The sequence below is a fragment of the Pomacea canaliculata genome, linkage group LG12 (assembly GCF_003073045.1).
Source record: "Pomacea canaliculata isolate SZHN2017 linkage group LG12, ASM307304v1, whole genome shotgun sequence".
Lineage (NCBI taxonomy): Eukaryota > Metazoa > Mollusca > Gastropoda > Architaenioglossa > Ampullariidae > Pomacea > Pomacea canaliculata.
The window spans coordinates 757,583-776,905 of NC_037601.1; the positions used below are offsets into that span (position 1 = coordinate 757,583).

A 19,323-nucleotide genomic window follows, 5' to 3' on the forward strand; every position below is an offset into this window, starting at 1 on the left:
TGACAGGCTTATCTTCATTTGTTAGTAATAGGATATCTGGAGTTAAAAACAGCAGCACAGGAAGAATTTAAACATTAGCTATCAACCAGCTTCGGTATGCAGGAGTCACAAGCAGAACCTGCTGTTGCAGGAGTAAAGGAACCTCGGCCTGTAATGCTTAAAATAGGATGCCTCACCACTATCTTCACAAACATTCACTTCAGTGTTAAGCTGCACCTAGTCAGCATGGCCACCAACAGGGCACCAGACGATAGGTTTGTTGCTGGTTCAGTCAACACAAAGAAGGAGGAACTCTAATTCCTGTGTTACTGTTACTCTTTACAATCAGATTCCTGTGTTGCTATTTACAATCCTTACCCTTATCAAGAAATTTTACTGAAAAATAAACTCTACATTTTAATCCATATGGCACAGAAGTTAATTAAAAGTTGTAGATTGCGGAACATAGATTCTTTTTTCTCAGATATTATTTTATGGTCTGTCAGGGCTTCTGCTAAGGCTAAATTCTTTGGGGTCCCAGGGATCCCTTCTTCAGATTTTTAAGGGGTCCCTGTTCTTCGTCCAAATTTGAAGGGATCCCATTGACGAAAATTGAAGGGGTCCTCCGAACTTTTAATGCGTACTGTACGCAATTTTTTGCGTAAGTAGAAGCCCTGGTCTGTGTACATATGTGCACATGCACACACCTCTGCCAGTACTCTCTCATACATTCGCTGTTTCTGCATCAAAAACGTTTTCTAAGGACAAGGGTTATCCATCCTTTCACTAAAAAACATTTTAATATCTTTTGTCTCAAAACATCTGTTACGGGACATCAATTTACAAAGCATTTCTGTCATGTTATATAAGGTGAGCTCAGCAAACAGGAGAAAGTAATGGACTGCAGTACATGTACCACGTGCTGTATGATACACATAAGATCACTGCATTCTTCTTTGACTTTGGTTCAAATTACTGTTTATCTTTGTCGTCATATCAATTCTTTGATATACCTCCACAGAAACAGTGGAGTATTCAAAATAATCAACAAGCTCCATGAATTTATAGGTTGCCAAGTTAGCTCGTTGTCACTGAAACCTAAACAAGAACATGTTTGATGACCCACAGTGTTCATTGTCAGGATAAATTTAATGACCCACAGCCTTTACTGAAATCAAAGAACGTGTCTGATGACACACAGGGTTTGCTGATATCAAAGAACATGTCTGACAACACACCGTGTTTGCTGACATCAATGAACACTGATGGTATATTGTGTTTGTGGACATCAAAGTGCAAGCTTAATGACCACTAGCATTCAGTCAAAAACCCAGATGACCCAGTATTCACTAACAGCAAGGCAACTCCAGTAGCTCACTATGCCAACAGCACATTGATTATGCAAATACATGTATAGTGTTAACTGGCAGCTGTTCAGATTAATGTTTGAGAAGTGTTGGTGTCCATGCATATTTAGACACACCATGCACAAATGTCCCAGCTACAAAACACTTGCACAGACAGAAAGGCCTGCCTCTCAACATACCACTTACCAGTCTACACAAGTACTGCCTTAGATGTGCATGTACAAATGACAAAAAATAGCCTGAAGCTTAATATAACTATGAAGTTTGCCATCAATCTTGGCCACAATAATCAAATGTGTAAGCGAATTCAACATAAATCTCCCCAAACAACACACACATGCACTCTTTCTCTCTCTCACTCAGAGCTAGTTCTTCAATGTTCATGTTCATCGGTCAAGGCATTAGTAGACTGATTTGTACATGCTAGCAAACAAATTTATGTCACTAAATATGCAAGAAAACTATAAAACCTGAGTAAATTTCAAACACAACCAAATTTCTTCTTCAAGAAGCTGCATTTAGAAACACATTAAAAAAAGAGGAAGTAATTTTAAAGAAAACATAAAAAAATTGCAGTGAACAGCACCTTGGTGATCACTGTATCCAGTCATCCTTGGCACCTGCTCTCTAGCAGCTTCAGGCTTACTTGTAAACATCTCTCTCCTACATCTTCAGGTTTACAGGCAACAGAAAGCACTTCCACAGCTTAACGACACAAAAGTCAATCTTTTCCTCTGGGATCCCCTCCACCCTACCAAAAAACCCCTCAAGCAATACACAAACTAGAAAGCAAGGCTAGCAGAATTTAAGACAATGTGAATTTTGAAAAAACCTATAACCATACAGCATAATATTAAATACGTAAACATTTGGCTGTTGGATAATGAAATCAGAATGACAAGCAAGTGCAGGGTGCAGCTAGTCAAACAAATCTGACATATCTGGATCATGCTGGCAGGAAGTACCAAGCAGCATCAACAGGCCTGTTTATCTGACTGTTAGTTATAAAGCGAAGGTAGTCGTTGCCGTGGGAAAACATGAGGACCTTAAGAACAACAACTATGTTTCCTAGGTTATCAAGTGGTGACAGACTAAATTTTCTTTTACCTCAGGAGCTATAGTTATAAAGTGGTGGCAAAGATGCCCTCAGGGTCAAGAAACATGAAATATTGTCTGCAGGGTTTGGGCATCACATTGTGACTATGAAAACAAGATGTTTTTTCTTGAGTTCCCGATTTTGCCTTTGGAAAACAATTTATTCTCACTTCATAACAACAGTCCCTTGCACTGTTGCACGATTGCTGCCGGCTGTGACTGTTGGAGCATCCAATACACAAGACAAAACTCACTGTCAGGGTTTACATCCTTAAGAGTTGAGACAGCCGTACATATATGTGAACTCAAGACCGCAATGTGACATGCACCTCAGTCTGCTAGCCATTCATCTTGCCTAGCTTGTAACTAGGTGATTAATGGACCAGCACAAGGCACTTTACAGATATCTCCATAAAACTTGGTAGATCTTTATTGACTGCAAGTGATTAATAGGTGCTGATATGGTGGATAGTCTGTTTTGACAAACACAGTCTGCTTTCTGGCTGTAGGCAATAAACTTAGGACGTATACTTGTGATTTACATTGCTCTGAGCTGACAAAATATTTACTTATGACACCACAAGATAAAATGGTGAAAGAAAAGTAAAATTAACACTGCAACAGAGATGCTGCCCTTAAGTTTACATCTTGGTCTTGAAAAAAACTAGACGTCACAGGAAAGTCTTCCTCATCACTTCTTTTCATAAAGACTTATTTTCAGAGATATGCCAACGTAGAGCATGGAGTCAGCTCCAGCAGGACTGAAGTAGGCTCACTCTTATTTTGCTTCATTCTTGGGACAGATATGTTAATAATCACAGCAACATCACAGATTCTTCCAGAGCCCAGTCCTGTTGGTCAGTCATGTTGATCCAAAATCATCATAGGCAAAGACCTGGGTGCAACCTGGCTTCATCCATGACAAGCCCAAATCACATGGATTAGCTGAAGGCTCCCTGCTATGACATTCCTGCAAACAAAAGTCAAATGTTTTTGACAAATCAAAGTAAGCAGGTGACATTAAAAAAATGAGTAATCAAATTTCAAAGACTAATGCCTGATTGAGATTTAGTTTTTAATAGAATAACAAATGATGCATTATTTTCTAGAAGTGCAGTGCTGAAGCATTATCACAGATAAAAGATCTGCATGAAGAATCTGAACTGCTTGTTTATTACTTCAAAGTGCATGGACAAGACTTGCTAAGTACAGAAAATAATTATAGGAATGAGGAGTTAGTGATGACTGAGCAAGTGGCTGTATAATCATCTCTGTCATCATTTGCATGGATTCTGATCCTCACATGGTGTGTTTATCCGGCATTCTGATAAACATTCTGACACAATTTAATATGATTATTTCAAGTTTCTTAGGCTCATAGTTATTTATCTGAACTGTTGCTTTGTTCTAAATAGGATTTGATGTTAAAAGCCTAAAGTGTGTCCATCCAGCCTGATGACATTAAATGAAAAAGTCATGCTAAAATTAGTTTAACCATCTAGTGTGGTGCTTACACACTGTGGAAGAATTTGGACAGACATTTTATAGCAGATAATGTAAAGAAGTTTTTGACAACAACTATTTTTTTACCATTTGTCTTTCAACTTAAGCCAATCCATGTGAAACCAGCTGTACACAAGTCTTTTAGATGTGACTATAAGGCATTTTGCACTAGTGAAACATCAGTGAGAAGCCCATATAATAATACATAACATACACACCTAGTAGTGAATAACATACAGACATCATTAACAGCAGTGATTTGAACAAGTCAGATATCTGAGAGAAAACTGTTTTATAATTAGCTTGTTAATGACTATAATTATATTAAGCTATGTGTCTCCTATAAAAGGCTTTCCTTTTTGACTTGTACAGAAAAAGTTTATTTTTAATATTTCTCTCCTTAGCCAGAAGCTTTTTCTTTTGACTTTGCAGATGCACATTAAAAAAAAATGACCCAAAACATGAAATATACAGATTTTCACATAAGAAATAAAGAAAAAACTATGAAAGCTATGGCATGACTAAGACAGAGGATCAAAAACACAATCTGTCCCCAAATATAATAGTTCCCAGAGAGATGGCATACATATGAAACTATCATGTGGACTATGTTCAGGCACATTTCAGGCAGTGGCAAACAGCTACGAGTCTACAGTTTGGATGGAAAACTGTTAAAAAAAATCTCTGCAGAAAACTACAACACATGCTTGTGTATATTATGCCAACAAGCTGTCCGACAATAAAGCTATGAAAACTACTACACATGCCTGTGTAGACTAAGCCAACAAGCCATCCAACGAGAAAGCTGTGAAAGTATGGAAGACATGCAACTAAAATGGAGATAAACATGTCAAATTATTTATCTGCAGGTAAAAGGAAGCAGGAAAAATGTGATCCTACTTACTGAGCTGTTGTGTACACATTTGTTTTTAACATCTGTCTGACAAGGCAAAGGCAAGCTGAGTATATGTTACAAGCAAACAATGAGGAGTGGTTAGTATATCTCATACCAGCTTGACAGCCTTTCTGCTGTTTAAGGTCTACCAATAAAGCAGAAAGTATGGACTTTCCTCTTATATAAATGATCTGTTAAGGTGACCGTTGCTGCTAGCCACTGTCACAAAACCTCTCTCCCAGTTCTGCTCACAAGACTGGCCTAAGGTTTGAATAAGTGTTTCTCATTTAAACTGGAAATTAAGAGCTTGAACTGAAAGCCCTTAAATGGAAACATCAAGAATAACATTTTAAGTTGAAGACTTCATTCTTTATTTCCATAAGAAAGGAGAGACTTGCAGTTGAATACATTTTCTGTAACTAGGGGAGTCCCAACATAGTTTACCTGCAATGTTTCTCACAGATATTTGACATCTGTTCCTTCTGGAACATTTCACTTATCTTTAAGGTGGGTGTTAGGCAGTACACAACTGAAAGTGATTTCTTCTTTGAGGTGGTGTCTGTAAAAGATGTCAATATTAAACTCTGAACCCATCACAGTTGAAACTGTCACAGTTAAGGTAGATCCAAAAGTGGTGAAAGAGAAACAACTCTAGTAAGCATGCCAACACCCCAATTTACCTGCATGCTTATGTACCTTTGACTTGAGCATTTCTTGACGTGCCTCACCGTGTACTGGCTGTGTCCAAGGACTAAACCTGTTTCAGAAAAGTCAAAAACTTGTGAAGCTTCACAGGTAAACTGACAAGAAGCTGTCAGCAGTGCCACAATGAATAATGACCTTTCTAGACACAGCCAAAAGGCAGTCACTCCCAAATGCACTATATGACTTTGCTAATTTACAAGGGCAATTACAGAATTTTTAAGGTTTGTTTTTTGTTTCTTATTAACAATTCACTATGTGTATGTTATTGACTAGGATGTGTGAACGTGAATTCAAGATCTCCACTTCTTACTACTGTCAGAATAGTATTCTGCTGTCCATTTATTTGCACGACACTTAGTTTGTCTGTGTATTGATTAATGAGATAGGTACGTGTGTGTGAGTGTGAGAGAGAGAGAGAGAAAAAAAAAAAAACCAGTGCAAGAAGGTGCATATGTACAGGAAATTGCAACCCCCTTTACACATACTTACAGACTCTTCAGTCATAACTCCTCTGCTAGACTCACCTGAGGGCAAAAGGATCATCTGAACTTGGCGACTGCATGAGACGTTGCTTGGCAGCCTTGATGGAGTCATTCACATGCTGTTTGAACTTGTCAAGATTCTGTTCATACCTGCACATCATTCAACATCTTGTCTAAAGCTACCCTCAGCACACAGCTACTCTCAGAATACGTTTGACAACCTTAAAATGTAGTTCTGATGCTATTTCTTTAAATAGACAATGATTATTATCTCTTGCAATTTCTCTGTTTTGGGAAATTCTCTTTTTTTATTTTAGTCTGTTATTCTGAAATCAGTCTTATTGCATGTTACATGAACATTCTACATAGAATTTAGATCACAGCTTCCATTACAAATGTTACTTATTAAAAAGTTTGAAAACATGACTTGGTAACTGTCTGAACAATAATTATATTGCATATAAAACATTGGAATTAACTGAACATTAATGGAATCACACTACCCATAGAGAATGTTTACTGAAAATGTTTTGTTGTAAATCTTTCATTCTTTCATTGTCTAACATCACACTTACAATGTTGCTGCTTCAATATTGAGTGGTGCTTTTGTCTCAATCTTGTAGAAAATTTTTCTTGCATACATCAGCACTTGCCAAAGGTGATCTACATTTCGCCTGCAAGATCACAAGACTACAGCATAAATAGTGAAGTGGATTACAAGGGCTGGATGGAACAGCAGACCAATCTCACTTGCCTCTTCCTCAAGCAGTCAGCATTTCCAAAAATAAAAAAATAAAAATAAGGGAAGAGAACTGGCGTTTTATGCTAATGAGCACTAAGGTGATATGGTAAAGCAGATGACTCTGTAATAGGTGACACATATGTGACCAAAGACATTATTGCGTATAAAGATGTGGAAATGAATAAAGACAATAATAATTATTTTCACAAAAGTAAGTTAACTAGTATCTCAAACAAAAGGCAAGTTTATTGCAAGAACAGGATGGTAAAAGGTGTAGAATGAATCACAATGCATGGACTCACTATGTTCCGGCAGTAAATGGCAATCACTGCAGATATAATTGTGACAACTCTAGAAAACAAGGATTAGTGACATCGGGAGCAGATTGAGACTATGTTGTGAAATCTTGAGAATATGAAGAAAATAGTATACATAAAGATGTGGACATGAATAATGACAACACTATGTATAAAGATATTGCCATGAATAAAAACAATACTGTGAATAAAGATGTGGACACATATTTTAACAAAGTTAACAAGTGGTTACCTCACAAGTGCTGGCAACTTCTCTCCTCTATTAGTGTGCTAACATAATTCCTGCTCCTCAATCACTCACCTCCATTTTGGAAATGCCCGCTTGACATCAACTCGTCCAGTAATTGGATCAACTAATGGATGGAAGATGGGAAATTCAAACACGAAATCCTGCAAAAAAAAATGTGTCAACACATTCTTGTGAACTAGACACTGCTTCTTTCATATTACTCTATGATTCAACTTTACGGGTTTGACAATATGCTCAAGAAAACTTCCCACCAGAAATATGATAGCTCACCGGACAATCACCATCAGGATAGTTGTCTGGAATAGTCATGGTAAACCTCAAGGCTCCTCCAGCATAAAGTTTTTCTCGAAGAAATAGTACACCATTCCACAGGAAACGGTATTTAGCAGAAGGCATGACATACATGCCTGGCAGTTTCTGTTTAAGCAGCTGATTGCTAGAAATTAACAAGTTCAGCAATCAAACAAAGAATATGCGTGTATTTTTCATAAAACAAATTACTGTCTGATTCACTTCACCCATTTATCTCCCCATACACAAACACACTGTTACCATCAATGTTTCAATTAAGTATTTTAAAAATTGTTGCTATTACTTACTACTCTGCCATCATTGAGTACTCCTGTAGAAAAGGCCCATATCCACATGTGCCTCGAATGGGAGGAACTTGTTTGCTTGAAGGTTTGACAGCTGCATCCATGTTGTTTGTGAGTCTGTTGGGATTAGGTATGCTGGGAAGCTGGCGACCTTCACCTCCAGAAACCCCACTGCTTGACAAGAGAGGAGATGGCGAGGTGGACAGAGCATCGGATGACTAAAAAGAATAAAAAATATATTGCAAGACCAGCCTCGGTGGTGACTGTTGTCAGCTGATGCATCTATCCAGTTGTTTTTCACACCTCCCAATGACCAGTACTGCTTGTCAGTTGATACCAGACAAGGAATTAATCAGTGAGTGGCTCTAACAAAACCAAGGGTATCAATAAAACTGGAGAACTGAGAAGTTTCATATTATATATTTATTCATTTTCATAAAATCCTTTTACATTTTGAGTCCACAGTGATTTGCATAACCAATTAATAAATTTAAAATATCTTCAAAATAAATTAAACCATTGTAAATATGGGGTTCCTTCACTTACCCATAGCCAAAACTATAACCAAACACAAGGTAGGGTTATAATAAATAAAGTCAAATCTAAACCCCTAAAAAAAAACCTATACACAACTGTAAAGATGGTGGTACACCATACAAATGTCAGATTTATAAAGATAAAAACAATATTAACAGGAAAAATTATAACAGACTGAAAGTCCTTTCAGTAATGACAAATATATTACCTAAAACTAAAAAGAAGCCTAGACTAGTGCAACATAAGGGAAGTGACAACCAGTGCAGTATTGTGCAGCATCACCATGACAGAATTAGCAGGACTCCTGGACGCCAAGAGCAAGAGACCATAACAAGACATGAGGACACCAGCAACAGTGAACAAACCTGTGGCATCAAGGTGCAACGACCCTTCTCCCACACCTATCCTAACCCTTTCCCCTCCCATCCTCCACACTCCCTCAAATCCCCCCACCCCACCCCCACATAGTTCGAAATCGCCTTTAGGTGGAATAACTGCTCCCTCCCAAAATCAACAAGTACTACTCTTACAATAGTTACAACTGAGCATCACGTGCCTCTGATGACGAGTCTTGAAGGGTGTTCATGTTAACCCGTGTTCTTCTTGAAGGATCCCTTTCTTCGATGATCGTTTTCCGTGTGTTGTGTGATCACAATTGAACCAATGCTGACATCGTTCCCCTAGAAAGTGATTTAACTGGAGCTGCAAAGTAAATTCAATGTTGATGTATTTAGCAAAAGTAATATTTGTTCATTTCATCCTAATCCTCATCTTCAACTGAAAGTTTGTAAACATCGAGAGAAAATGTGCTCTAAACACAAACGTATTCCTCGTTCACAAGACCTAACGCTCCTGGAAGACAAGTTGACAAATACATGATCCGCCCCTTGGCGATGACAAAGATCTGACCAACTGCTACTCACTTACAGCATATCAAACATACAGTAATCAATTTAACAATTTAAAGTACGTAATGATGCAGTTTTAGTCTGATTTAGGTAAAAAGCAATGACTATGCCTACTTGGAAGGCACTAGCACGACGAACCACTCCAAGTAAGGGGCCGCTACTAGTGTTTCCGCAAACCCAGCGGGGAGGTAACTCACCCAGCGCGTTACAAAATGGCGGACGCGGGTGACAGTGCTGTAGAACTACTGTTTTTCGACACATTTTCTCATGAAAATACTGAGGTTTGTGAATTAGGACTTAAAGGATGAACGAGATTAATTCATAATGACTTATTAAAAGTTTAATTGACCTAATTTAAAAAATATAATTGTGAAAAAAAACGATGTGTGTGTACATTCATTATTTTCTCGGTTTCGTTTTGTTTACGTAAATATAAATGTTAAATGTGTGTGTCAGTATAACAGCGGTTGCTGAGTATGTTTAGTATGCAAGCAAGCGTTAAGTGCTTTCATTTCTAATGTTATCATCTTGTCTTTGCTTTTCCTTGCTGTTTCCTTGCCTTGCATATATATAACTTTTTGTTTTCATGGACAGGAGCTAAATCTTGACCTGGTACAGTTTCCATGTCCAGTGATTATCTATGAAGTGCGTATTATTCCTCTACGAGCACAGGTGCAAGCAAACTTAGCAGGAGGGGTTCGACTTGGGTAAGAATGCTGTATAGTATAATGTATATATATGATATATATATAGTATAATGCTGTATATTATAGCGTTGTTGACTGTTAGTCATGCTGGGAACTTTCACTTTGGGGCTGTGGTAAACAGTAGAATCTGTTAGTTTTGTTCTCACTTGTCTTCCACACCCTCTTTTTCCTCTGTTATCTGATATTATCTATTAGTGTCCACACTGCTACTCCCACAACAATTGTAGAAACTTAAAATTCTCTTTTTAATTCACCTTTATAGTAATAAATTTAATAAAGAATTTTGAAATGATGGCGGTAATTTAAAAAGATAAGGAGTTTGATCAATTTTATTTGAGGATAGTAACCTTGTTGTGTGCTCATTAATAATTCATATTTAGTATTACTGTCAGTGACCATTGACCCTGCCATCAAAAAATGTTTTGGGTTTTCATTTGAATGATTTTTGCTATTATTTTAGTGCTACCAACCCTTCAGCCTTCAAACTTGAGCTGTTTGTCAACAACTTGACCCGCCCCAATTCAGCAACATTTGAAAAGCTTGGCCTGTATGTAACTGAATCTGTAAATAGTGCATGTGTTAATAAGTTAGCTTTGGTGCAGGTGTATGTTTCTACGTGTGCAGTTGCCCTTGTATATATGAGTACAAGAGAAAAACATGACATTTGATATAAGTAGACAAGGCAGATATGATATTTATGATATTTAATACATTATGTTTAATATAAGTACAAGAGAAAGACATGATTTTGAACATGATGTTGGATATGAATATAGGAGAAAGAAACAATATATAGTTATGGTTTTGCTCATTTTATTCATTATGCCTGTTTATTCATTAATATTTGTGGTTTAAATGGTCTAAATGGTCATTTATCTTGTGTAGACTGGATTATAAAGAAAACACCAACATTCAACTCAAGCCAGAAGCTGAGGTAAGTGTGCAGTCAGTGTATGTCTAGATTTGCCTAAGTAGGGATGATGACTATGTAGGGAATACTGTCTCTGTGTGGATGAATCTACTTGCATGGAGATGATTGTGCTTCCTTGGAGAGATGTGTGTCCGTATCTTAGTTAATTTTATGCTAGTTGTCAGACTACAAGCAGAACTGTAGTAGCATTGTTAGTGTTGCTTTTGTGTAGATATACCTGTTGAATCACTAGAAGGAAATGGTTGTACAATTGAGCTGTTCCCCTGCTGCAATGGTGAGGAAACTTTCCCCAGCTACAGGAAATGTAGCTACCTGTATAAAACAACAACCACTTTGATTAATTTTTATACTATTAGAAAGATGGCAACACACATTACTGCAGACTCTACACGCCCTCTCCAACCCAGCTCTCAGCACTACAAACATGCGCATGTGTGTGTTTGTTCATGTTATTGGGATGTGCTGATTTTTTTTGTTACTTTTTAATATGTAATAATAATTAGTATTTATATGGTATTGTATGAAAGGGGGAGCTGGTCGATTCAACCACAACCCATAGTCAATTCAGTTTTATCATCCATGCGATAACTCAGCCGCAAAATAAGCAAATTTTGATATAGTCTCCTTTATTGCAGTTGGTTGACCTGCATGTCTTGAGCTTGGTCTTGCTTTCATCATTTCTGTGTTAGAGTGTGTGTGTGCATATGTTTGTCCATTTGCATGTATGCCCAGGAGTTGCGGCCCTATGCTCCACTGGGGGTGATTAGGAACAAGAATATGCCCAGGATTTTTTTTTAATTGCATGACACTTAGTCAGAAAGTATCTAAAGACATATTTTCATGCATGACAGTGAAATCAGTGAGATATTTGGTGTAAACTAGTCTACAGCGGAATCCTGTAAGTTTAACAACATTAGCTGGTCTGTGCTTCTTCCTCTGTTTTTAACTGCTGTGAGCATGACTTATTTTGTGATAATATGTGATCCTTCACGACAAAATGAGTCTCAAGTCACTCGGAGCAGTTGTGAGCTCGAGGCCCCGAAAGGTGATGGGTCAATTTTGTGCAGTTTGACTTTTCTTTAAAAATGGATTCCTTGGTTATTAAACTATCAGGAAAATACACTGCTATGTTAAAATAAAAGTTAGAAATTGACTTTAAATATGTTCTAATCGAGGTCCCCTACTGGGTCCGTATCGATTTCACACGAAATTCAAATGCTGTTTCGATACTGTCTCCCTGTTATAGCCCCATCATGTTGTACCTTGCCAGAAAGCCCGGAGTCTCTATGTTCAACTTCTTTAAAGAAAGATTCAAATATTAACCGATCAAAAGATTTGTCTGCAAAAGTTTAGGAGTAAGCAAACCTGGTTGGCCATCGTGACGCTAATCTTTGACCCCGCTTTTCTGGAAATGGCCGCCACCGTACTTTCACACTTCAAACGTTTATAACTCACTCAGTGTCAGGACTAGAGGAACAACTTTTGTATCAAAAGAAAGTTCAGAACCTGTACTTTTTAAAAATATGCAATTTGGCAAATCTCAAATTTCCGACTTAAGACTCATTTCGCTGTGGAGGGTCACATATACACGTGACCTTCTTCATCTTATTGTGTGCATGCGTACGTACAACCTTCTCCGTGCCTACCAAAATATTTAGCAAGTTTGTCGTGTGCATTCATGCCCCTGTATGGTAAAACTATACTGAGGGCAGTGGTTGAATCAATGCAGGGATATTGTCTGATTATCTTTGGGTTGTGGCCAAATCGATTATGGGCTGTGATCAAATCAAAGTGGTAAGTGGTTAAATTGAGCAACAACCTTGTATGAGGGCACTAGATACTTTTCAATCTTTCAGATACAGTGCAGAGAGATCAAATTTAAACCTTTGTATTATTGCAAAGTAAAACATGTTACTGTCTTAAAGATGTTCAGCTATCAATAGCACTGAAGAGAACCCTGTAAAAGCTTGGAGATGTTGTGTGCTGGGAAATGTGCAGGTGCCAACTGATGGGCTGGTGTTGAAGGGCTGGTACAACACAGTGACTGTGGCTGTCTATGGCTGCCTCACAACAATCAAGCCTGTCAAGGCGTCGCCTCCTCCTCCACCTCCACCCATCCAGAGGAAGGCAGCAGGTAGTAACACAGCAATACTCCAGATGGCAGTAGTAGTAACAGCCTTACACCTTATGACAGCAGTAGTAACACAGTGATCTTAGTGCAGAAGGTAGTAACACAATAATATTATCTTACACTGGATGGCAGCAATAGTAACAGTGATCATAGTGCAGAAGATAGTTATCCAGTAATTTTAAATTGGATGACAGCAATAGTAACAGCAATCATAGTGCAGAAGGTAGTTATACAGTAATCTTAATCTTACACCAGATGGCAGCAGGAGGGATAAGAGATCTTGGTGCAGAAGACGGGCTATTTTTCATTTTAATTGGAATACATTTGAGACTGGAATGGCAATCTATGGAATCAAAAGTGTGCTTATATTGACCAACTCTTTCTATTTGCATTGCTCCTTCAGCAGCAAATGTCTTCACAGCTAAAGAGTGTTTTGCACTGGGTAGCATCACAAAACAAATCATTCTGTGCATAAATAAACAGGGAAGAAACTGTTGGCTTCTTCATGTTATTGTTTTACTTTGAATTACTTACTTTAAGGAGCTAACATAGTCAACCAATATTGCTATATTTTGAAAGTAGCCAATGAGTCGGTTGGTCAGAGCCATGTCTGAGACAGTTGCTCAATCCAACATGGATTTGTACTTCAACAGAAAAATGTGACAATATAATAGTCGGTAATATTTGAAGTCTAGTGTATATTTTAATAAAATATTTTATTGTTTGTTGCTTTATGTTTGTATATATTGTGTAAATAATTCTTTTTTAATTTGTGCCTCGTAACATACTTTCATGATAGGAGCTCTCCATTCAATACAGCTCCTGTCTCTCATTTGAATTTACTTCAAGAAAACAAAAACTATGTTTCCTTCACATCCTGTCGCTTAAATGTTTAAAATTGCTCTTTAAAACTGCCAAAGCTGTAATTCCAGAGCCTCGCCATGAGCCTTCAATCTCCGAGGAAGAACTGTGCAAATCAGCACCAGGCACCCAGCATCCTTTGGACTACATTCAACAGCAGCTGAAACAGCTGCAGCATCACTATTCTCCAAGTCTGGCAGCACCTACTCTCCTTTCTGCCTCTCAGCCGGTGCTTCCAGCTCCCCCCACCTCCCAGCCACCATCTTCTCGGGACATTTTCAAGCCATTTGAACAGATTCTTCAGCTGCCAGTGAGAGTGGCTGAGCCTCAAGACCAGAGAGAGACCCGAGAACAAAAACGTGACTTTACCTTCCCCCCAGAGCCTAAAGAACCTTATGAGACTCAAGACCGTGATCGTGAACCAGGCAGAGATCTGCATGATGAGAGTCGTTCGCGGGACTCAAGGGACCGAGATGATTGGGAATATCGTAGGGATTCACGGAACAGACGAGGCTCTCGAGACAGTGACAGCCGGGATGGTCGAGACTACATGGGGTCACGAGAGGGCTCCCATGAATCAAGGGATGTCCGGGAGAGGGAGAGAGAAAGGACTAGATACAGAGAGAGAGAAGAGTATGAACTGGAACGAGAACGGGAACAGAGAGAGCAGCGAGAAAGAGAGAGGGAGAAAGAGCGAGAGAAAGAGCGAGAAAGAGAGAGAGATCGTGAGATTTGGGAGAGGGAGAGGGAACGAGAGAGCTGGGAACAAGAGGATAAGGCACGTGAACAGAGGGAGGCGCCCCGTGAACAGAGGGAGGCACCTCGTGAACAGGTGCAACCACGCACTCCTCCTATTCCGCAGATCACCACTCCACCAGAGCGGTCTGTCTCAAGGTCCCCTTCAAGGTCACAATCACCTGTTGTGCATTCAGCCTGGCCTCCAGAACCACCCATGCCACCAGAAGAGGAAATGGAAACCAATGAACCAGGTGAGAGACCAGTTTGTGGAAAGTTTTGTTGAGGCTTGTTTGTTGGAGATGCTACACGTTGATCATGCAGTTTGCAGTCTTCCTGTGGGTGAGATTGTTATAGTGAACAGTTTCAGACATTGCATCAAGTAGCTCAATGTCACGAAATGTTGCTCAAAGTTTGAATTGCATTTTGGTAAGGTGTTTCATTCCTTGAAAGTTTTGTGCTTTTTATCATGTTATTAAACTCTAATTTATATTGCACATTATTATCAGTAACTACAGCAGGCAGCAAGCTTAATTGTTGTGTTAGCTCCAAGTGATAACTGATCAGTGAATGCAGGTGGTAACTGCTGTTAGTGAGTGAATGTCATAATGGCTGGAGTAGGTGAATGCTGGTAACAGAGTCTGAATGTTGGTAACAGCTGGAATCTGACTGAACCCAGGTGATAACCGAAGTCTGGTGTTATGGGCCTTAGACAGGCCTTAGTAATTGCTTCAGTTTTCATCTCTTTTTAAAATTGTTATCTGGAAAAGGGAATGGTCCATCTGTTCTTCCAAGTTTTCTGTGTCTTGCACAATTTTTGATTTACTATAAATCTGTTTTGACTGTAGAATCTATTTAGTGTTTCACTTTACAACTTTCACATTTTTATGTCTTTATATATATACACACCCCCTCAGAATATGTGTGTGTACTTGTGTTTTTCTGTATGTATATACATATGTCAATCGGTATGTGTGCATTTTTGTAACGTGCATACAGCCTGTAGTGAAATCAGATCATGTGTGCTACATAAATCCATTGACTGTTATTATTTCCTCCACCTTGATAATGTTAAATGACAAAAGCATTGTCACTACCTTGTGACTCTGATAGCAGCTGTTGAGGAAGGGGAAGAGGACGTAGAGATGTACGAGAACCTGTCTCCAGATGATAACTCACAACCTGCTGAAGGCTTCACTGACGCAGAACCTCAGGTGGGCTGTTCTTCAACTGTATGCATGATAGAATGCTGTAATCATAATGCTATACAGTAGGACCTCTACATACGAGTTAAATTCATTCCACAACTGAACTTGCGTGTCAAGAAACTCACATACTAAAACTATTCTTCCATATTAAATAAAGAAAAATAGTATTAATGTGTTCCAACTCTCCCACAACACAATTTATATGTAAATAGATATGTAAATGTGGTATAGTAAGTACTGTGTAGTAAATGTTCATGGCACGATAATATAAAAAATAAAGAATATGTTATATTAATCTTACCTTGGAGGAGATGAAGACTCAATAACAGAGGTAGTCAGATAGCGGGAGGAGGGAGAGAGCTGGAGAGAAGATGGGTGCTGAAGGAATCAGCTGATGAGACAGCACTACACTGTAACTTGAAGCATTTACATTTTCACTAAGACTACATTTTTTTTGTTTATTTTATTATTATTATTTTTTTTTAATAACTTACCCTGAACTTCAATACTATGACTATATTCATCTCTTGTTTTTGTCTGTCTTGGCTCGCACGGTCTGCACTATCATAGCACGGTTCTGAGGTGTCAGGTCTGTGTACTGACATCAGTGTTATTGAGAGTCCACTTATTTTCAATGAAACATTTCTCGAATGCTGTCACAAGAACTCCAAATGGAATGATTTATAGTGAATGTGGTAGATACCCATTGTATGTGATGTTTACGTGAGATGTATTGCATGCTGGCTGAAAGTTGTAAACCTGCCCCCTAGTAGATTTCCAAAAAAAGTGTTAAATATGTTGTTAAATATGCCAGTAATAACAAGGCCACTTGGGTTAACATCATTGTAGCACTTTATCAATATAGGTTAGGATTTGTTTGAGAATATCAGGGGGTGGGCGTTGTTAAGCAGTTTTTAAGAGACTTCAAGCTTAGACTTGTAGACTGTTTGGAGCAAAAGTGACAAAGCAAAATATCTAGTAGTGATTGATAATTATCCTTTTCAGTCTCATTTATCCATTTTATTTGCAAGTAACTGTCTAAAATTAATCCGAAATGTTGACGACTTTCTTTATAAAACACTACATTTTAGGGAGAACAAATAATTTGCAAATTACTGGTGTTGTTAATAAATTAATGTAACTATATTTATGTATGATGAAAGATCACTGTATTTATGTATTTTGTACTTGATTCCCCCAACATCGGTTATGGGCACAAGCCTACCTGATAAAGAATTATCATTGTTGTTGTTGTCATTGCACTATCAGAACAAGAGTTACCAAGCGCTTTACACTACGACATATACATGACTCGAGTTCGTATAGTGAATTTCCGCTTGTAAGTACGAACAAAATTTTCATAAATCTTTGGCTCATATCTTGAATTACTCGTATATTGGTTCGCTCGTGTGTAGAGGTCTTACTGTAGTAGTAACAGGAGTGCAGGAAAACATCAAATGCTAGGGTCAGCTAGTACTGTGCTAGTAATAGAAGTGAGCAAGAACATTATCACTTAACACGTTTGATGCAAAGATTAGGGTCAGGTATACATTTCTTTTGTCTGGTAATGGAAATGGTAGCACACAGTTAGCATTTGCACTGTGACCAGTCAGGAACTTTCACTGTGGTGACAACTAGTGGCTTTAGAATGTGCTGGAAGAGCGTCAAATGTCAGAGGATGGAGTCCATTTCGAAATTGCAATGACTAACTTACAAATCACTAACACGATTACTTAGTAAAATTGTCTTCTTTTTTTTTTCTCTCATGAATGTTTTGTTTACAGGAAGAGGATGGTTATGAGGATATATCCTCAGATGATGAGCTCAATGATGCAGAGGAATCTGAAATGGTGCAGGTGAGTTGTTGCTGTTTGAAATGTTAGTGGGTTGACAGAGGATGACCAGCAGGATGGACAAGAGGGCATTGGACAAGGAAAGGGGAACCATAAACTTTTAATTTATTTTAAATATCAATATTTTTCTCTGTGTGTAGACAAACATTTCTTTCTTTTTCTAAGCTTATTCAGAAGGGATTAAGGCATATGTTAAGAGAGAATATTGCGGTATTTTGCAATATGGTTCTTGGAAGCGGGAAAAAAGATTGTGCAGAGAAGAGTATTGTAGATTGGCTTAGAAGGGCGTGACAGTTGGACAGTTGGTGTGAGATCCTGGGGGTAATATTTGAGGATGGTTGCTTGACAGTTCGTCTTAGATGTGTGTTGCAATGTTTTAGACTGTAGCTTGACTGTGTGTGATAATAGTTAAGTTCTGACTGGCACTGTTTATATAGAATGTTGGGGTAATGTACTGTTTTTATAGAATGTGGAATTTGAAGAAGACCTGGGAGAAGAATCGTGGACCTTCTCTACGTCCATGTTTAACCCTCTGCAGTGTTACCTCGCACCACTTGGGGTCAGTTTGGATATTGCTTTCCCTTGCACTCTGCTACTGGAAATATTGAATTTCATTTGTTCGTGTGCATATTGTGTGTGCATGAGGGAGAGACAAGAAAGGGGAAACAAACCAAGGGGAAATAAAACGTGATTGACCAGAAGACTTGAGTTGCAGTGATTCTGACATTATCTTGTTTTGGTAATGCAGATGTTCCGTGACCCTTCTCTTTCACCTTATGAGCTAGAGGTGAGCAGCTTCTCCCATCAGAATGAAACAGAAGCTCAGCAACCTCCAGAAGCTCAGAGCTTGCTTGATGTAACTGAGCAGCTGAAAGATGCAAGTCACACAGAAAGGTCCTTGTGGTCTAAATTTCTTGTCTTTCTCTTCCTTTTACCTATGTTAGTGCATGTACTTGTGTGTGTGTGTGATGGCATCATATATAGGGATCTGTAGTTTTATGGGTGCAAGGATTTGCCTACACGTGGGTTCTTGTTTCTTCGTGTGATTATGTGATGACCGTATTCTGGTAAGAGGAGAGAGTCGTGTGTTTTGCTGTGCTGTATGTTATATCTTTGTATTATAGTTCTTTGTCATTCTGAGTGAATATTCCAGGCAGTATATGACATCCAGTTCTCTGTCAGCTTAGCATCATTTCCTTTCCCCTGACACTCCCAGGGGGATATATATTTCTTTTTTCAAAGACTTCAGTGGGTTTTACATCAGTTTTATTACAGTTTAGTGGCATCATTTTTGTCTGTCATGCACATTGCTGTCTTTTAATATTTGATCTGGCTTTTAGTTTTACTCTTCAGCTATGTTTTTAGTTAATTAATTAGCTAATTAATATTGTTTATATTTTCTATTAATGTTCCAAGTTTTCACTGTACATTTCCTGACTTGTTTAATTTAAAAACTTTGACTAGTTGGATTTCATCAATCCTCTGCAATGGCTGTCTGTACACAAAATCTTAACCTAGCTG

General features: G+C 38.3%; 2 protein-coding genes across 5 annotated transcripts in view; one reads left to right on the forward strand and one right to left on the reverse strand.

The window, feature by feature from the left end:
• Positions 1–733: 733 nt before the first annotated feature.
• On the reverse strand, positions 734–9,547 carry LOC112576483 (AKT-interacting protein-like). Of its 2 annotated transcripts, none has more exons than XM_025258945.1 (9): positions 9,491–9,547; positions 9,025–9,170; positions 7,935–8,149; positions 7,606–7,771; positions 7,387–7,475; positions 6,602–6,700; positions 6,069–6,176; positions 5,536–5,596; positions 734–3,411 (listed from the first exon to the last, which is right to left on the reverse strand). In XM_025258945.1, the coding sequence occupies exons 2-9, from the start codon at positions 9,052–9,054 to the stop codon at positions 3,304–3,306; spliced, it is 876 nt and encodes a 291-aa protein (XP_025114730.1). In that variant the 5' UTR covers positions 9,055–9,170; positions 9,491–9,547; the 3' UTR covers positions 734–3,303. The 2 variants fall into 2 exon arrangements, with proteins under 2 accessions (XP_025114730.1, XP_025114731.1); XM_025258946.1 differs by having other exon boundaries at positions 5,520–5,596.
• A 16-nt stretch (positions 9,548–9,563) lies between these two features.
• Positions 9,564–19,323, forward strand: part of LOC112576484 (protein virilizer homolog) — a 31,381-nt gene continuing 21,621 nt past the window's right edge. For 2 of the 3 annotated variants that reach the window (XM_025258947.1, XM_025258949.1), the window contains exons 1-10: positions 9,564–9,657; positions 9,971–10,083; positions 10,544–10,630; positions 10,969–11,017; positions 13,013–13,148; positions 14,078–14,995; positions 15,855–15,955; positions 17,734–17,805; positions 18,269–18,361; positions 18,551–18,696. In XM_025258947.1, the coding sequence (XP_025114732.1) occupies positions 9,589–9,657; positions 9,971–10,083; positions 10,544–10,630; positions 10,969–11,017; positions 13,013–13,148; positions 14,078–14,995; positions 15,855–15,955; positions 17,734–17,805; positions 18,269–18,361; positions 18,551–18,696 (1,784 nt within the window). In that variant the 5' untranslated portion in view covers positions 9,564–9,588. The remainder of the gene's footprint in view (positions 9,658–9,970; positions 10,084–10,543; positions 10,631–10,968; positions 11,018–13,012; positions 13,149–14,077; positions 14,996–15,854; positions 15,956–17,733; positions 17,806–18,268; positions 18,362–18,550; positions 18,697–19,323) is intronic. The other variant, XM_025258948.1, reaches the window with a different exon arrangement.

Excerpts from the sequence above, each read along its gene's own strand:
- LOC112576483 (XM_025258945.1), bottom strand. The coding sequence starts at position 9,054 with ATGAACACCCTTCAAGACTCGTCATCAGAG. Across the intron at positions 7,476-7,605 it reads ATCCTGATGGTGATTGTCCG|GATTTCGTGTTTGAATTTCC; the intron begins GTGAGCTATCAT and ends TTTTTTTTGCAG. Across the intron at positions 3,412-5,535 it reads AAGAAATGCTCAAGTCAAAG|GAATGTCATAGCAGGGAGCC; the intron begins GTACATAAGCAT and ends TTTTGTTTGCAG.